This window comes from Cynocephalus volans, chromosome 3 (assembly GCF_027409185.1).
Source record: "Cynocephalus volans isolate mCynVol1 chromosome 3, mCynVol1.pri, whole genome shotgun sequence".
NCBI classification, from domain to species: Eukaryota; Metazoa; Chordata; class Mammalia; order Dermoptera; family Cynocephalidae; genus Cynocephalus; species Cynocephalus volans.
In genome coordinates this window covers 26,812,501-26,829,379 of record NC_084462.1, presented here as the reverse complement: position 1 = coordinate 26,829,379, position 16,879 = coordinate 26,812,501, and the positions used below count along the sequence as shown (strand labels likewise).

The 16,879-nt window shown below is 57.9% G+C and overlaps 1 protein-coding gene across 2 annotated transcripts in view; it reads left to right on the top strand.

The window, feature by feature from the left end:
• The window catches only part of SRRM3 (serine/arginine repetitive matrix 3), a 33,314-nt gene extending 17,050 nt beyond the window's left edge, over positions 1 to 16,264 (top strand). The window contains exons 8-15 of one of the 2 annotated variants that reach the window (XM_063091111.1): positions 258 to 308; positions 890 to 994; positions 1,373 to 1,550; positions 11,700 to 12,082; positions 12,334 to 12,558; positions 12,651 to 12,788; positions 13,265 to 13,343; positions 14,640 to 16,264. In XM_063091111.1, the coding sequence (XP_062947181.1) occupies positions 258 to 308; positions 890 to 994; positions 1,373 to 1,550; positions 11,700 to 12,082; positions 12,334 to 12,558; positions 12,651 to 12,788; positions 13,265 to 13,343; positions 14,640 to 14,858 (1,378 nt within the window). In that variant the 3' untranslated portion in view covers positions 14,859 to 16,264. The remainder of the gene's footprint in view (positions 1 to 257; positions 309 to 889; positions 995 to 1,372; positions 1,551 to 11,699; positions 12,083 to 12,333; positions 12,559 to 12,650; positions 12,789 to 13,264; positions 13,344 to 14,639) is intronic. The other variant, XM_063091112.1, reaches the window with a different exon arrangement.
• The last annotated feature ends 615 nt before the right edge of the window (positions 16,265 to 16,879 follow it).

Sequence of the window (16,879 nt, the reverse complement as noted above, 5' to 3'; positions counted from 1 at the left end):
TGCAGTTGGAGCCCAGGCAGAGATAATCATGGGCCAGGACTTACAGAAGAAGAAAGGAACAAGCCTCAGCAGAGTGAATGGGGCGGAAGCAGTGGGGCAGGACGGGCCAGCCCCTGCCAACCGGGGAGGCTCAGGCCCAAGAGAAGAACAAATCTCAGATCTGCACCTGGGAACAGCCTGGCTCCTAGTATCCGAGGCCATGTCCTCCCCCTGCCCTGCTCAAGCTGCACCATCACTGTGGTCTCTGCTTCCTGCAGATCTCGAAGCCCCAAGAGCAAAAGAAAAGAGAAGAACAAAGAGAGGAAGAGGTGAGCACCCTCCCCACCCTCCAGGCCTCCAGCCCCTCTAACCCTCCACCCCCCACAGCAAACCTGGCCTTGTAGGATCACAGAACCAGGCCCTTAAAGATAGCTCATTTTGTCCCCCTTGCCCAGATGGAAAAATTAAGACCCAGAGAGGAATCCAAGAGCCCTCGGTGGGTGAGTCAGTGGCAGAGCTGGAACTGGAACCCAGGCCTCTTGCCTCCAAATCCAGGGTCCTTTCAAGCTCAGTCCTTGTGACTCCCCTACCTGTCTTCCTCCCTTCTCCTCCCCTTCCCCTCCCCCCCTCCCTCGCCCCAACAGTCACGAGCACCAGGTGAGGGGTGAGTGAGGTCTTGGGGGTCTGGGGCTGTCTAGAGAAAAGGGGGCCTTTTCCTAACTCTCACAGATGACCTATACGGACCAGCTGGGTGTCGCACCGAGCACCAATACAGTTGTTCTTTTGTAGGAGACTGGGAGGAGGGGGTGGTCCGCGTCTTCCTTCACGGGATCCCTGTGGGGAGACCAGGCCACTCAGGGCGGTGGTGGGCAGAACTTAGGTACAGGCTGATTTCCCTCCCCCACGCCAGGCCCCACACAGAGTCCCCAGGCCGGAGGTCCCCTCGCCACAGCAGCGGCAGCTCCCACAGCCCCTCACTCTCCTCCCACTACAGTGATTCGGGATCACCCAGCAGGTAGGCCTGGGCCCCCGGGAGGGCTAGGCCGTCTGGGGGTGGAGTGGGGGGTGGGGTTGCAGATTAAACACTCCAAGGGCTGGGCAGCGGGGCTGGTGGACAGAACGTCAATCAGTGGGTAGAAGTTTGTCACGGGTGTGCTGGTGCCCACTTGGAGGAAGAGCTGCCCTAAGGCACCCCAGACCCTGAACTGGAAATCAAGCTGTGTGCAGGGTGGCTGACTCGGGTTGCGCTCTCTCCAAGTGGAAGAGCTTCTGGGCTCGGTGAAACGGCGGGTGGGGGGCTGCCCCCACCTCGTGCCGGGGAGCTGCAGCTCATAGACCGGGCGTCCCACGCTGGCTGCCCCCCTCCCCGTGTCTTCCGTTCGCCTGTCGCCAGGCTGAGCCCCAAGCACCGAGACGACGGGCGGAAGACAGGCAGCCAGCGGTCCAGCGAGAGCCGGTCGCCTTCCCCGTCGGGCGGCAGCGGATGGGGGTCGCCCCAGCAGAACGGCGGCGGCAGGCAGCGGAGCGGAGTGCACGGGGGCCGCCCGGGCTCGGCGCACAGCCCGCCCGATGTACGTACACTTGGCTTTGCGTAGGGTTCCCGCGCCGCGCCGGCTGCGCCGCCGAGCAGGGTCGGGCAGGTCGCTGGAGGGGCCGGGGCCGGGGAGTGCGTCACGGGGGCGGGGACGCTGCACACCTCCCCCGGGGTCGGCCGCTTCCTCCTTCCCCTGCGCTCGCCGCCCCACACCCCCGCGGGGGGCGTCCTGGCGCGGGAGCCACCAGGAGTGTGTGCCGTGGTTGCGCCCACCTGGCCCTAGTCAGGGTGAGGGGGGCCTGCGGATTTGGGCTACTCTTGAGCTTGGCAAATTGAGAGCCAGAGAGGGCTGACCACCGGGGCACTCGGTTGGGTACAGATCTGGGGAGGAACCAAAGTCTCCTGCCTCCCCGCAGGCATGTTGGGGTGGGAGGGGGCATGGGCACTGGAAGGAGTCGCGGTAGGCACGGATCTCCCCTGGGTATCACTCGGGCCCTGAGCCTCCCTCTCCCCACAAGCTCTTGTCCCCACTCTGAGCGCCCCCTCCCCTCCCTAAACCCCCTCACTAGCACCTCCTTCTCTCTCAGATCCCTCCCCCTTCTCAGTCCCCTTCTAAAGTCCCTGCTCCAAAGAGAATCTGCTCTTTCGTGGGCACTGCCCGCACCTGGACAGGTGTCTCAAACCTGCTCCATGGCCTATCCCTCCTAAAGCACCTCCCAGTGTGCTCACTCCCTTCTGAGCCCGTTGGTCCCTCAGAAGACTCCACACCAACACCGCCCCCAAAACTGTCCCCGCCCATTCTCCAGGAGGGGCACAGACCTACAGGCAGGTGAACTGGCAGAGGAGACAGGCTTCTCAGCCTCTTCCCAGGTGGACAGGCTGGGCCAGGGTGGGGGGTTCTCCCAAACTCCGGGGGAGGTCTGCATTCCCTTTTGTCTGTTGACTGTAGAGTACAGGGCTGAGACCTCTCAGAGAGAGGGAGCTACAAAGCTGGCAGGGGCACTGGGTGGGCACGGGGGACTTGGGGTGGGGAGGCCTGAAGGTTCCCCCCCAGACCCGCAGACTGCCCCAGAAGCTTCATCAGGGAGGGGAAGGGCTGCCCCTCCAGACCTCCGGTCTCAGCAGCAAACATGTACGTGTTGGTCAGTTTCATTTTGATTTTTGGCTGTTTCCTTTCACTCCCTTTCTTTTCTCAAACACCCTTACTCCCACAGCCTCAGAGAGGCTCTTGGTCTCAAGGTTAATTTTTATTTAAGGACATTACCTGTCTGTAGACTGTCTCAATTGGACAGGGTACCAGGCTCTGGGGCTCTAAGGGGGGGTTCACACTGATGGCCCCAGACCTGTCTTGGGAGTGGGAGAGGCCACGCAGAGGAAGCTGAAGGTAGCAATGGCAGGAATTGATGTCACAGGCCCCGGAAAGGATGGGGAAACCCAGAAAAGAGCTTACTTACCCCCACCCCCCAGTGAGCACAGACCACTAAGCGCACAGTGCCCCAAACACTTTCTCCAGAGCTTCACATCCTCCTGGGGTCTCCCAGGAGACACAGAAAAGCAGGTTCTCTTGAGCCAGGGCTGTAAGTAGGTCCATTCTGGTCCCCTCCCTGGAGACCTGATCAGCTACCCCACCCCCACACCCCCCAAGGGCCCTGGGCATGCTCAGACAAAAAGGCCACAGTAGGTAGACGACCCATGAGAGAGCAGTTGGCCAAGCGGACCTAACCTCTGGCCTTGGGGAGGGAGCCTCGGCAGCACCCAAATCTTGTCTCCCTCCCAAAATGGGATTCCATTTTGACATGGCCCTTGGGGTTTTCTAGGAGACAGCACTTTGTTAGTCCTTTCACAAAGCATTGTCGCCACATCCTGTCCCTAACCCTTTGGGCCCTGGGAGAATCTGGGACTTCTGGAACATCCCGGGTCTCTAACCTGTGCTCAGATCACCTGTTTGCCTGAAAAGTCTTTCTGAGGAGTTAAATGAGACTAGTTCTCTCATATCCAGAGAGGTGACATGGGGGGCAGGGGTCACAGACTTATCCTTAATCAAAAAATGTCTTTGGGAAAAGTACTGGGGGTGGTATTTTTGGACGCTATCTTTAACAAAAAAAAGAGAGAGAAACAAACGAAAAAAGAAAAGCTCAACATTTTTTAACCCCGTCTATGTTTTTGTTTGTTTTTTAGCCTCCCATTTGAAACGTGGTAATATTGTGATTCCATTTCTTGTTTAGCCGGCAAGGGAAGAGGGTGGGGAAGTTTATGTAACTTTTCCTGTTATTTTGTTTTTGTTTGTATTTCCTTTAACTTTTTTTTTTTTTTTTTTTTCCTTTTGTAATGTACAGAAATGCAAACTATCTTTCTGGGGTTTTTTTATATCTTCTATGTTGTTCTAGAATTTTGCTTTTTTGTGTGTGTTACTGTGGGAATCTTTCCTCCTAATGCAGAGATGGTTTTTGAATTTCAAGTCAACATTAATCATATACATATCTCTATATACTTATTTTTTTCCTTCATAATCAGAATTTAAAAGGGAAGACAACTCTTAAAAAGAATGACTCCCACACAACAGCTCCTGCCAAATCAGCAGCAGCAGCCAGCCCTCTCCTCAACCCCTGGGCACACACTGGAACTGCCTCAGCTTTTAAATTAACAAAAGTGGTGCAGACTGTGCGTCTGTGTCCTGGTCTATAAGGAACCTTAGAGAGGAACTGAGAGACCCAGGGAGGGGAAGAGTCTTGTCCTGGATCACCAGGGAGCTTCCTGAAGCTTGCTGTGATTCCTCAGCTCAGTTTAGTATCATGTGGCTGAGCATGACGGGGACAGGGGAGGGGACAGGCTGCTCAGCACCTTCAATATCAGGCCTCAGATCCTTATGAAACCCTGGAGGAGGAATCTGAAGGTACCTGAGAGAGTTTAGCTCAGGTAAAAGCTTCAGAGCCAGACACTGCAGCCAAGAGAAATATTCCATTCTGGTTTGAGACTGAGGCCAGTGGGGTGGTTGGTAGCTCCCAACAAATCTCTTGTCCTGACCCAGGCCAGGGCTGAACCTCAAAGGGATTTCTGGGTTCTGCTGCTTACAGAAGGGGAAACTGCAGCTCAGAGAGGTCAAGTGACCTTAATGTCACACAGCTCAATGTCACACAGCTTTTTAGAAGTAGATCCAAATGTAGACCCAAGCCCTACAACCTCAAGACCCCCAGCCAGGCTGTGGAAAGTGATAAATGGAGCACCCTCCAGGAGCCCTGAGGAGAAGGATAGGGGAGGTGGATGCTGGTTATCTTGGCCCCTGCCTTCCCCTTGGTGGTCCCTCCAGATGTCTGTGGCATGCTTCCAGCCTTCTTGGCTCCCTGGCACTGGGGCCTGCCCACACTGAGAGACCAGAGTATAGGTGACCCCCATGTAACAGAAGCCCTCTCTTCATGATTGCTGCTTCAACATCTCAGGGAGTGCTGAGCCCTGACAGTTCACATACATAGAGGGACATAAATAATGAGGCACAGAGATGGAAGGGAGCTGCTCAAGGTCACACAGTGTGGGATGGAAGAATAAAACGCTGAGCAGGAGACCTCACAAGGCAAGTCCTTCCATCCAGTCTCACCTGGTGCCTTTGCCGGCCTCCCTCCAGCCCCCAGGAGCACAGGCTGGTACTAGCTTTGCCCTCTCCCAGGCCCAGCACATTGGCCAGAAATAGTGTGCAGGGTTTGCAATCTCAGAATTGGAGCCATATACCTTGGCTCCACCTGTCTCTAGTATTAGAAGTGTCGGGGGAAGCCTCAGAGGTGACACTGGTGAGATTGGCAGAGAAGGCTCACGAGCAAGTTCCCTGGGCTCTCTCTGGCCTCTGTCTCTGGCCCAAATTCTATCACATAATGGGCAGCCTGGGGTGTCCCAAGAAGAGATGCCCTAGCACTCCCTGACCTGCCTCACCAGGCTCCCCACCACCCATCTCCAGGAAACAGCAAAGTCAGAATAGGAGAGGACAGCTTAGTATTTCTTCCAGGATGTTCCTCTTGTTTCCCAGGGTGAAGCCAGAAGGCAAGAGTGATGAATTTTGCTAAAAGGATGCCAAAGCCAGGGGGAAAGGGAGTGGGGTGGATTTGAGGCAGGATCAATCCTCCAAATTGAATCTGTGGTTGCCTTCCCTTTTAAATGCACAGTTCCCCTTTCGCCCGTCTGTTCACTTTGATTGGCCTTGTTAAAACAGCCTTTCTCTCTTTCTGTCTGGGTCCACCTTACTCTCTGTCTTCCTGTCTCTCAGTCTCTGTGTCCTTCTGTCTTTTTGTTTCTGGCTTTCTGTTTCTCTTTGTCTCCCCCTATTTCTGTCTCTGTCTTTCTTTGTCTCTATCTCTCTGTCTCTGTCTTTTTCTCTCTTCCTCTCCATCTCTCTCCCTTGACATAGGCCTCTCTCCCATGCTGCCAGCCCCTCCTTAGCCCACCTTGTGGTTCTGCTTCCATCAGCTGCTTCCTGCATGTCCTCTGGAGGTTTTCTGTTGTTTAAAGAGTTAAGGAGAGCTTGGCTATTGGAGCCCATGGTTAAAAAAAAAAGGCAAGTCAGTGGCTGGGCACAAGCCCTCCCATGAGTGGGACTAGACCAAAAGCCACACAGCACGCTGGCCGCCCATCTGCTGGCTCAGAGGGGGAGCACAGTCTAGGGTCACTGTCTTTCCCCCATTCTGCATTCCGAGTGCAGAGACCTTCTTTTCTTTTTTATTATTGCATTCCTGTCCCTGACCGCTGAGAAGGTAGGTATCCCGGCTCAGCTGTGCGCTCGCTCGCTCCCATCTCCAGACAAGCCCCGCCACTCTGCTTGGTTTGAATGTGGTTTTCTTCCTCTCTCTTTCTCTCAATCTTGCTCTGATTGGTTTTTTTTTTTTTTCCTCCTCCCTTTTCTTTATTTATTTTAGTGACTACTCATTTGTAACTTGCACTTTCTCCAAATGAGCTACCAAGCTGTGTTTCCTGGTTTGTCGTTTGGTTTTCTTGACTTTTCCCCAACAATTTTTCTGGTTCATCTTCCCTCCTTTCCACTTTTCCTGTCCCTCCTTCTCACTCTCCATCCCCCACTCCCCCCCCAAATCCTCCTTCACCCCCTCTCTTTCTCATTGTGTTGTCCAAATGCATTTCTGTGTGGTTTAGCATTCCGAGTTTGTGTTCCCTTCCTGAACCGTATGCTGCAGTGGAGCCCATTTGATTTCTGTCTGGAGTAGCTGCTAAGCCCCTCACCCCTCATCCCTGCCAGCCCCTTGGGGCCTTGGTCACCCCACTGGCCCTGAGGGCCCACTTGGTCAAGAAGCAGTAGGGGAGGGGCCTTGCTGGGCCTCTTGGCCTCTAGATTCTGGAGGAAGTTCCAGCTGAGGTCAGGCACGAGGCAAGAGGCATCCCACCCTCTGGGGCCTACTGGGCCAGCTGAGCTCTGCATTTCCATAGGTCCTTTCCTCGCAGCAGGGCAGAGCTTTGGGGTGGAAACTGCAGGGCTCTGGGGCAGCAACTGGCACCAGGACTGAGCCTCAAAGTTCCATTTTTTAAGTGTGATGGTAGATTAACTTTGGGGGATGAGCTGGCTGGGAGCAGGCACTGGATTTAGAAGGACTACTTAGCCAATTCCCTGTGGAGTAATTTGGGGGGGAGGAGTGGACTCTTAGCTTACTTGCCCCCTGCCTGGGCCACTTACTCAACCCAGACAGGGGCTCCATCAACTCCCCAACATCCTTCCATCTGAATTTGGGCAGCTTACAGTCCCTCGGTGCAGAATGATCCAAAAACGACAGTCAGTAGGGATTATGGTCACCCGGGGTGATTGGCAGCACCAGACCTAGGTCCTGGGACTTGTGACTCCCATCCCAGTGCTCATCTGGCCACACTAAGAGTGCCAGAGTCAGAGGTAGGCCCTTGGGGACCCCACTTCCCCACCCTTGCCCTATAGACTGTTTCCTGTCCCAGCTGGGAAGAGCTATAGAAGTTTGGCCTCCCAACAATTGTGAGGCCTCAGCAGACCTCCATCTTTTTCTTTTTCCCCCAGCTTTGAAAAGAGAAGGCCTGGCTATTCATCCCCTCTCCCACCCTTACAGGGGCAGGTGCTAGGGAGCCCACCCACTCAGAATAGTCTCCTCAACCCTGGCAGTGCTGGGAGGGCAGAGAAGGAAGTTGTAGGCAAAGATAAAGCATTCTAGGTGCGTCCTTGTTCTTGACCTTCAGAGCACCAGGATCGGTGGGCACCCGATCCTTTGTTACCCCCTTCCATTGTCTTTCCCCTTGACCCTCAAACATTTCTTACATGAGCAAAATGTCAGGTAGTAAGTGGTGCCAAGGAGCAGAAGGGCTCCTGGAAGCAGGGTTCAGAGTCAGGCGAGATCACTCCCTCACTCATTCATTCACACACATACCCACATGTTTGCTCCTTGATGCCAGGCCCCTTCTGGGTGTCTGTGCCAGGAGTGAGGCAGGCAGACCTGGGTTCGTGCTGCTTACCTCCCAGGCTGAAGGACTGACAAAGACCAGTCAGCACATTGGGACGGGAAGAGCTGAAATGTGGTCAAGGAGTGCCAGCCCTAGCCCCAACCTGGCACCCAGTCCACATTGAAGGAAGGAACAAGGTTCTGTGAGATCACAGAGGAGCAGACTGGGCTCAGCTGGGACGTTCGGAGAGACTCCCAGAGGAGGCAACCTTGGGCTGAGGGCAGAGGGGCAATAGGCCAGGTGGGGGTTCCGGGGAGAGGAAAGAGGGGAAGGGAGAGCCAGGCAAGAAGAATGAGAGTCAGTGAGCAGAGCAGGCTTACTGAAGGAGATGTGTGGAGTCTCTGAGCACCAGTTCTGTTCAGCTGTGAAATCCCATAGTGACTGGCCCTGGGTCTTCCCTCAATTGCTTGGAAGAATGAGACCCAGCCAAGCTGAGGACAAGGCTCACCCTCTGGCAGGGTGACCCTTTCTTGTGGACTTCTGGAGGGATGGATGGAGAAAGACATGAGATTGGCCCTAGGAGTCTTCCCCCAGGGCTCTATCCGCAGCACTGTCCTCCCATCCTCCACCATCCTGGGACTTGGGGGACACCCCATGGGGCCCCAGGCCTTCCTTCACTGCTCTGACTCTGTTAGTCTGTGAGGGAACAGTGAGTCAGTTGTACTCTGAAAAGAACCCCCCAAACCCTATACAGGCCCACTCAACAAAGACTCCAGTTATCCCCATTTTACCAGTGGGGAAACTGAGGCCCCCAAGGTTAGGTTACTTCCCTAAGGTCTCACAGCAAATTCACATTGGGGCTGATTTCAGGGTGTTTTGCTTTGCCGATTACTATCATCTTGGGCTATGGCAAGTCAGCTAGCTTGGAGCAGATGGGAGGGAAGTGCAGAAGAGCTTGGACTACAGTAAGACATACCAGGCAGGAAGCATGCAGGCCAGCACAGGGGATCTCACCCAGGGCCTTGGACCTGAATGGTTGGGGGCACCACCATGGCGGGGGTGAGCAGCCATCCAACCCAGATCCCTTTTGTTCCTAGCACTCCCACTCCATTCCCAGCGCAAGACAGTGGCAAGTCAAGAGGGCTCGGTAGAGCTGATGGGGAAAACATCGTGGCCCTCGGTCTTCCTCCCCTACTGCCGGCGCTTTTCCTTGAGTCAGAAGTAGCTGGCCCAGATCCAGATCTAGGATTCACATCCAGGTCCCGATTCCTTTAGTACTCTGCCTGCTTGCCTGGCCGCCTCTCCTGACCCAAATAGCAAGCGAAGACTTCTTAAAGGAGGGGTCCAGCGTCAGCTTGGGTTATGGGTTACCATGCTCCCCCACCTGGTATCTGTTCACTTTACACTCTTTGACCACCTGGGGCATAGGACAGAAACTGCAAATTTGAGAATCCTGGAGACTTCTTTCTCATTTGCCTCGTCTGGGGGGAAAAGAATGCTGAATGACAGAACCTAAGGCTGAGGCTTGGGAGCTGTGAGGCACTGGCCACCTGCTGGGGTGCAGCGGGTGTGTGTTAGGAGAGCCAAAGTTCTCCTGGTGATGTCCACCGAGAGTGGAACTGCTATCAGAGGGGCCATGGCTGAACAACCAGCCTCCAACTCTCCTAGCCTAGGGTGAGGGGTGAGCTGGTGCTAGGAACGCCAGGGGTGCTCAGAGGGGCACCTCGGCACCAGGTGTCATCCACTACACACACTTATGCCTGCATCTGCCCAAAATGGAGACACCAGGCTCCCCCAGGAGAGGTCTTCATAGCCCCATTGGCTTTGCACAGCAGATCCCACTGGCTATGGCTGCTTCAGCCTTTTACCGACGGGGCTGACTCCCTCACTCTACCTCCATGCCCAGGCTTGACCCAGGCTTGCAGAGAGAGGCCTGGGGACCACCCTGCCCCCACAGGAAACAGCCAGGGCCATGCCAAGCAAACCATATTCCTTCCAGTCCCTGGCAGCAACTGCTGTCCTCTCATCCAGAGAGCCTGCCAAGAGAGTTTGGTCCACACCCACCCTTCTTCTAGGACTCCCTGGTTGGCCTGGCCCTTGTGAGGGCATTTCTTCCTCAACAAACAGTATTGAGGCCTTACCAGGTGCCAAGTTCTGTGATGAAAACTGAGGCTACGTAGCTCAATCAGATACCAGACTGCCCAGGAAGTGCTCAAAGTCAAGTTGGTGGTAGTGCTGGGGTGGTAGGGAGGAGCATAACTATGAAGTTTAATCAACTGTTGCTAGATGGAGGCCCAAGCACAGGAGGAGGAGTGCGTTCTGTGCAGGGAGGGAGAAGGGGAGGGTGGTCAGGTGTGCAGACAGTCCTGGAGTATTTGCCCTGGAAAGGGACATCAGAAAGCAAAAGCCAACCCTCTTATTTTGTGGATGGGGAAACTGAGGCCCAGAATGGGGAAATGACTTGGCCAGGGTCACTTGGTGAGGTAGTGGCAGGCTCTCGGACTCCTGGTTCCCAGCCAGGGCCCTTTTGATGGTACCAGGTGCCCTTTTTGGTTTTCTGTATCCCAATCCTTGTGCCCTAACTCCACTTTTGGAAAACCACTTAACATCTCTATCCAGTGGTCACCCAAGAGGTGTCCACTCAGACCTAAGGAGCCGGGTGCTGCCAGTCCTTCCTCCAAAGGCAGCGTGGCCTCCTCTCAGGCCTAGAATGGGGTGGTTGCGTTTTTCTCTCTCTCTCTCTATCTCTCTTGCATTTTTGTGAATCTAATGATGAACTTATGCTACCACACTTTTCCCTTCTCTTACACACCTTACCTACTAAAGGAGGAAGTGCCACTTTATTGGTAAGTGGACGTTAACCAAGAGGGACTTAAAAATCAGAACTTTAAAAAAAAAAAAAAAAGAAAAAGAAAAAGAAAAGAGAGAAACAGAAAGACAGTCGGGTGCTACTGACAGCTCCACAGCTCTCTGCAGGGCCGGAAAACAAAGAAAGAAAACTATTAACAGAAAAATGTCAGGTTCCCCAGGAGATCAGACATTGTTTTTGATTTTGGTATCTAATGACATTTGTGGATTTTGTTTTTTATTTCTGTTTTTCCTCCCTTTCTTCGGTTCAGTTTTGAGTTCAGTTGTCCCGCCCCGCCCCCGCCCTATCTGTGTGCCGTGTGACCTCTCCATTCCCTCGCCCACCCCCTTACGCTGGGGGGCCTGGCCTGGCGGGCTGGCCTCGGCCCGGCCTCCCGGTGCCGCCCTCTCTCTTCTCTCTGCCGGGAATCGTCCGTCCCAGCCGGGGGCAATGCCAGCCCCGGTGCCCGTCCTGGAGCCCCCTCCCAGCCAGCCCCACCCCACCCCCACCGCTCCGTCCCTCTTGTGTTTTGCATGCCGAGAACCTTGCATGAGCTGCACTGTTGAGGCCAGAAGGTGGACACTCAGGAGAGGCAGAGGCAGGGCAGGCGCGGGGAACCGTGTGCGCGATGCTCCGGGACTGGCGGCCCCGGCCTGGGCCCGGTGAAAGCCCTCTCTCCTTCTCTCCCCCCCGCCCGCTCTCTCGCCCTCACCCTCTGGCTCCCTCTCTCGGTCTGTCTGCGCTCTCTCTGCCTCCCCTCTTCTCCCCTGTCGCCCTGCCTCCGTTTCCTTCTCTGCTTCTCTGACTTCTCCCTGGCCCTGCCCCGTCCCTGTCCTCTCTCTGTCTCTGCGTGGCTTCCTCTTCTCTCGGAACCCTCGATCCCCCTATTTTCTCTCTCCGTCTCCCTCTCCACCCCCTCCGTGCCCTCTCTGCCTCTCTCCCCGTCAGAAGCCCAGCTCGCCCTCGCCCAGGGCCCGCGACAAGGCGGCGGCCGCGGCACCCACGCCGCCCGCGCGGGGGAAGGAGAGCCCGAGCCCGCGCTCGGTGCCGTCGTCGCAGGGTCGCGGAGGCCGCGCGGCGGGCGGGACTGCCAGGCGGCGGCGGCGGCGGCGGCGGAGGCGGCGGCGGCGGCGGCGCTCGCGGTCCTCGGCGTCCGCGCCCCGCCGCAGGGGCCGCCGGCGCGCCCGGCCCGCGCTCCCCCGGGGCTCGTCGCGCTCTCTCAGCAGGGCCCGCTCCAGCAGCGACTCGGGCGGCGGCGGCGGCAGCGGCGGCGCCCCCGGCCCCGGGCCCGAGCCGGGCTCCGAGCGAGGCCACGGCGGACACGGGAAACGGTGAGCGAGCTGAGTCCGCGGGAGCCCGGACTCCCGCCTCCCGCTCCACCCCGCACCCCCGCACGGAGTCCCCGCCCGCCCTGGTCACCTCCCCCCGCCACGCTGAGCTCCCCCATCCCAACTCCCCACGGAGCTCCCCACCCGCCCACGGTCACCTTCTGTCCCCCACCGAGCCCTCTCCTCCCCACTCTCTGTCCCACACTTCCGCCGTCGCTGAGCCCGCTCCCCGTCGCCTCGCCCCCTATCTCCAGGGCGAAGGAGCGGCCCCCGCGCGCCCGGCCCCCCAGCCCCTCGCCGTCCCCGGGCCCGCACGGCAGGCGGGGCGGCCCGGAGGGGAAGAGCTCGTCGCGCAGCCCGGGCCCCCACCCCCGGTCGTGGAGCTCCAGCCGCTCGCCCTCCCAGTCCCGCTCGCGCTCCCCGGAGAAGAGGGCCCGCAGCCCCAGCCGCTCGCCGTCGCCCAAGAAAACCCTCGGCCGGTGAGTGTCCGGCCGCCCCGCCGACGCCGCGGACCCGGGCCTGGGGGGCGGGGAGACCGGGCTGGGTCGCTCACGTCGGGCCGGCCCCGCAGGGACAAGGACGGCGAGGGCCGCGCGAGGCACGCCGAGGCCGAGGCCGCCCGCGCGCGGCGCCGCTCCCGCAGCTACTCGCCCATCCGCAAGCGGCGCCGGGACTCGCCCAGCTTCATGGAGCCTCGGCGCATCACCAGGTACGGAGGGGCCGGGGGGGGGGGGGGGGGGGGCAGGGGGCGCGGGGCTAGGGAAGCAGTGACCATGGACCTCGGGGGTGAAGTGTCGCCAGGCCGGGGACCTTCTCCGAGGACCGACTGACTGAAACTGGCGCAAGGAGGGGAGGGGGCTTCGGCGAAGGGAGGGGGAGCTCAAGGAGAGGAGGTGGATTCAGTGAGGGGGAGAGGGCCCAGGGAGGGCTTGAGCGCTCGCCGAGGAGAGGGGCTAGAACTGGAGGTGCTGGGGTTGGGGGGTTGGTCAGAGAGACAGGTGGAGGAAACCCCCAGTGGGGGCCTAAAGGCCCATGCACGGAGTGGGCTGTGTACTTGGGTCTGCGTGGGCAGCAGCAGTCATGGAGTTCAGCCCTGGAACATTCCAGCCTTCCTCCTGGAGCCCCTCCCTCACTCCCCATATCCATCTCCGGACAGTGATGTCTCCTTTTCTCCTTCATCTCAAGGTCCAGCCTGCTGAGTGGCCTGTGGCCAGCCTGGGGGCCAGGTGGACCCCTCCCCACAGGCTGCCAGGGAGATGCCCATGTGAGCTGGTCTGGCTCTGGTCAGCTGTCCGTCTGTCTCTCCTTTTCTCACTAACCTCCCAGCCCCCTGGGGAATTTGGAGGAGGGGGCACAACGGTCTGGTCTCAGAGCAGCTGTCAGAGGAACAGGTCCCCTCCCACTATCCCCACACTGCCCAATGGGGCTGTGCTCAGGAGGTGGCTGGTGTGGCAGAGCCATGATCAGAGCTTCTCTGCTAGTACTGGAGGGGTCTGGGCCTGGGTCTCCAGGTGAGATTATAGCCCGCCTTTGTGGAAGTCACTCTGAAATCCTAGGTTACCCTGGCATGGGATGGAGAGCCACAGGCAAAATTCTGAGCCCAGCCGTGCCGCTGCCTCACTGGGCAGCCTTGGGAGATGGTGTGCCTCTCTGGGTCTTGGTTGCAGAGCTCGCTGAGCATCTTTTCAGCTCCAGCAGTATGATTTTCAATCTAGTCCTTCCTAGTCCTTGGTGATCCAGGTCACGAGAAAGGAGAGGGAGATCATTGCCCGCTCCCCTCACCACAGAGCCAGAGTCCAGACCACCAGGCCTGGGACACCCCCCAGACAGGTCACACACCCCTCCCATAGGCTGAGGGTGCTAAGACAGCCAGACCCCCATGCCTTCCACCTGGCACCCCCTCAGTCCCTCTCCCAGGCTGCCTCCTCCTCCCACTAATTACACCTGTTTTCTTCCTCAGAATTAACCCCTGCGATGGGGCACTGATGCCCCTTAACCTCTCTTCTTTTCTCTGGGTCATAGCCTCCTGGCTTCAGACTAACTCCGGGCCAGCGGGAGGTAGCTGAGTGAGGAGTGGGGCCCATCAGGACTGGGCCAGGCCTTGGGCATGGGCAGCAGCGGCCAGGGTCCCCCTCCTTGACCCCTTAGAGTGACCTAAAAAACCAAAATCCTGTTCCATGGAGAACAGGAACAAAGAAGCAGGGCAGGCAGCAAACCAAGCCAGTGCTCAGCTTGGTTGATGGGAGTCATCCATATTTAAAAGTTTCATTCATTCAACAAATATTTATTGACATGTCCTCAGATCAGACAGAGACTTAGGCTCCTTTCCCTGCAGACGGGTGAGGAAAAACAAAATGATCAGTGTGGAATTGGCAAGTGACCATTGACTCTCAAATTCTGCTTTTTGGGGGGAGGGTGTCTCTAAGGCCAGGGCTCAGGGGAAACTGAGGTAGGAAGCCCTGGCCACTGCTGGGATGGGGCTCAGGGCCTGAGCTAGGGCCCAGGATGGGCAGGGCTCAGGGCGACGGATGGCCTGTAACCCACTTTTCCTTTCTGGCAGTGCGCGCAAGCGTCCTGTCCCCTACTACCGGCCCAGCCCCTCCTCTTCCTCCAGCTGCTTGAGCAGCGACTACTCAAGCCGGAGCCCCAGCCGCAGCCCCAGCCACAGCCACAGCCACAGCCACGGAAGCTACAGCAGTCGCAGTCATGGGACCCACAGCCACACGCGCAGCCCCTCCCGGACCCCCAGTCCCAGCTACCACAGCCGGAGCAGCTCTGAGAGTGGGGGCTTCTGAGCCCAGACAGATTCAGCTTGGTGCCCCCTGGCACAGGGAGAGGCCAGGCCCCAGGACCACAGGAGTGGGGGTGGGGAGACAGTACCCCCCCTCACTGCTACAAAGAGGTCTCAGGGCCAACACAGGGCAGTTGGGACCAGGGAAGACCTTGAGGGTTGGCTCCGTGTAGACAAGGAAGGGCTGGATTGTGCTGCTTCTCAAGGGTGCCCGTCCTCCCCTCCTGCCCACCAGCCATGTCCAGGGAACAAAGAGCCGTTACGAACACAGAGATCGCCCTTCCTTCCTTCCTGCTCGATGCCAGCTCACCAGGCTGGGGACCACTACCAGTGAACGACACAAGAGTCCACAGTCTGCTGTGTCACTTCACCTCAGCTCGGTGTACCCAGGGACACCTCAGAAGGTGCCAGTTCTGGGAGCCTCCCCTCCCCTCTCCACAGGATCCTCCACTTCTCTCTGTCACTGGACGGACTAGGAGGTGGTATAGCCAGTGGGTTCTAAGCTAGACAGAAGGAGGAATGGCCTAAACTTGGTACACCTCCGTCCAGGCTGGGGAGCTGCTTCCTTCTGAGTTGGCTGCGGGAGGATCCTGGCTGAGGGCTGGTGGCTGGCCCCACAGCCTCCCCAAACCCCTCCCCTGGCCCGGGAGTGCCTAGACTGAGTGGCCCCCAGTGCCCCTGCCTGAGCTCACTCTGGGTCCCACTTCTCCAGGCCAGGCCGTGGACCAAGGCCATACCACTAGGCCTTCAGCATGATAAGAGGTGGGGGATACAAACCTGCATCTGACCCTGTGGTCAAAGGGGTTCAAATCAGGAGGTGGAAGAGGTAGATGGAGGAGGAGCCTGTGAGAATGGGAGAAAACAAGGCAGTCTGACTATGGAGCAGGTCCGGGGAGCCGGGAAGGGAGGGAGACAGTTCAGCAGTACCCCAGCCCAACTGGAGAGAAGGCAGCGAGTGCCTGGGATATGGGACATGGGCCAGATGGCAGCACAGGATCACAGGCATAGAATAGTGCATGCCTCAGGGCCTGCCCAAGGGAGCACCTCCTCCTTGGGGTTTGATGGGGACATGGTCAGCTGAAGTTCCCCAGAGAAAGGGTGATACAGCCCTTTGAAGAGAGGGGAGAATCTAGGCTGAGGGCCTTGGCCTGGGGCATCAGTAAGGAAGCAGTGGCCCCCAGTCCTCTTCTGCTGCTCCCAGCCCCCTCCTCCTGGGGCCCTCAGGGATCTCACAAAGTCTTCCTTGGCCCAACAGGGCAGATGCCCTGGGCTCTGGTGAGGGGAGGGGTCTGGGGTCTGGTCCGGGTTCACCCCCTCTCTAATTCCTCCTCCCTCTTTCTCCGCGGTGCGGATAAAAATTGGACTCTAATAAAACACTTGGTGCCCGGATGGCAGGTGATGAGACCAGGCCTCTGTGAATGTGGGCACCTGGGGAGATTTGGGAGGGCAGGGGGTTCTGGGGTCTTTTCCTCCAGGGAATGAGAGGGGCTCAGATTCCTCCTCAGAACCCGAGAGAGAAGAGCTGGCACCAGAGAACTGGGGCCCAGTGTGTCCGTCCCGCTGTCTCTGAGCACATGTCTGTAAAGCCCTCCTGCAGCTCAAGTGGGGAGGAAAACAGGGGACCCTCCTCCCAGCCTGGAGGCTTTAAACACCCCACACAGCCAGCCCAGCTTCATCAGAGTATGGGGCAGGGCAGAAGGAGGAGTCGCAGGGACACACACAGGACCCCCACATAGAGGAGCAGAGCCTGGGGCTGTGTCCCCACATGGCCCCCTTTCTACTTTCTCTTGCCACAAACTAGAAGGGGCACATGAGATAGCCTTTGGCCAGAGGCCTGGTTTCTGACCCAAGGAAGCTATCCAAAGAAGGCCTGGGGATCTCTTTAACCCTTCATACAAGTTCAGCAAAACTGAGCCTCAGGCAAAGGGTGGGCACTACAGAAGAGCAGACTTGGCCCCGCTCTGCAGAAGCTGACTCTGTGAGGGGGCCACAAAATCCACCTCAAGGTT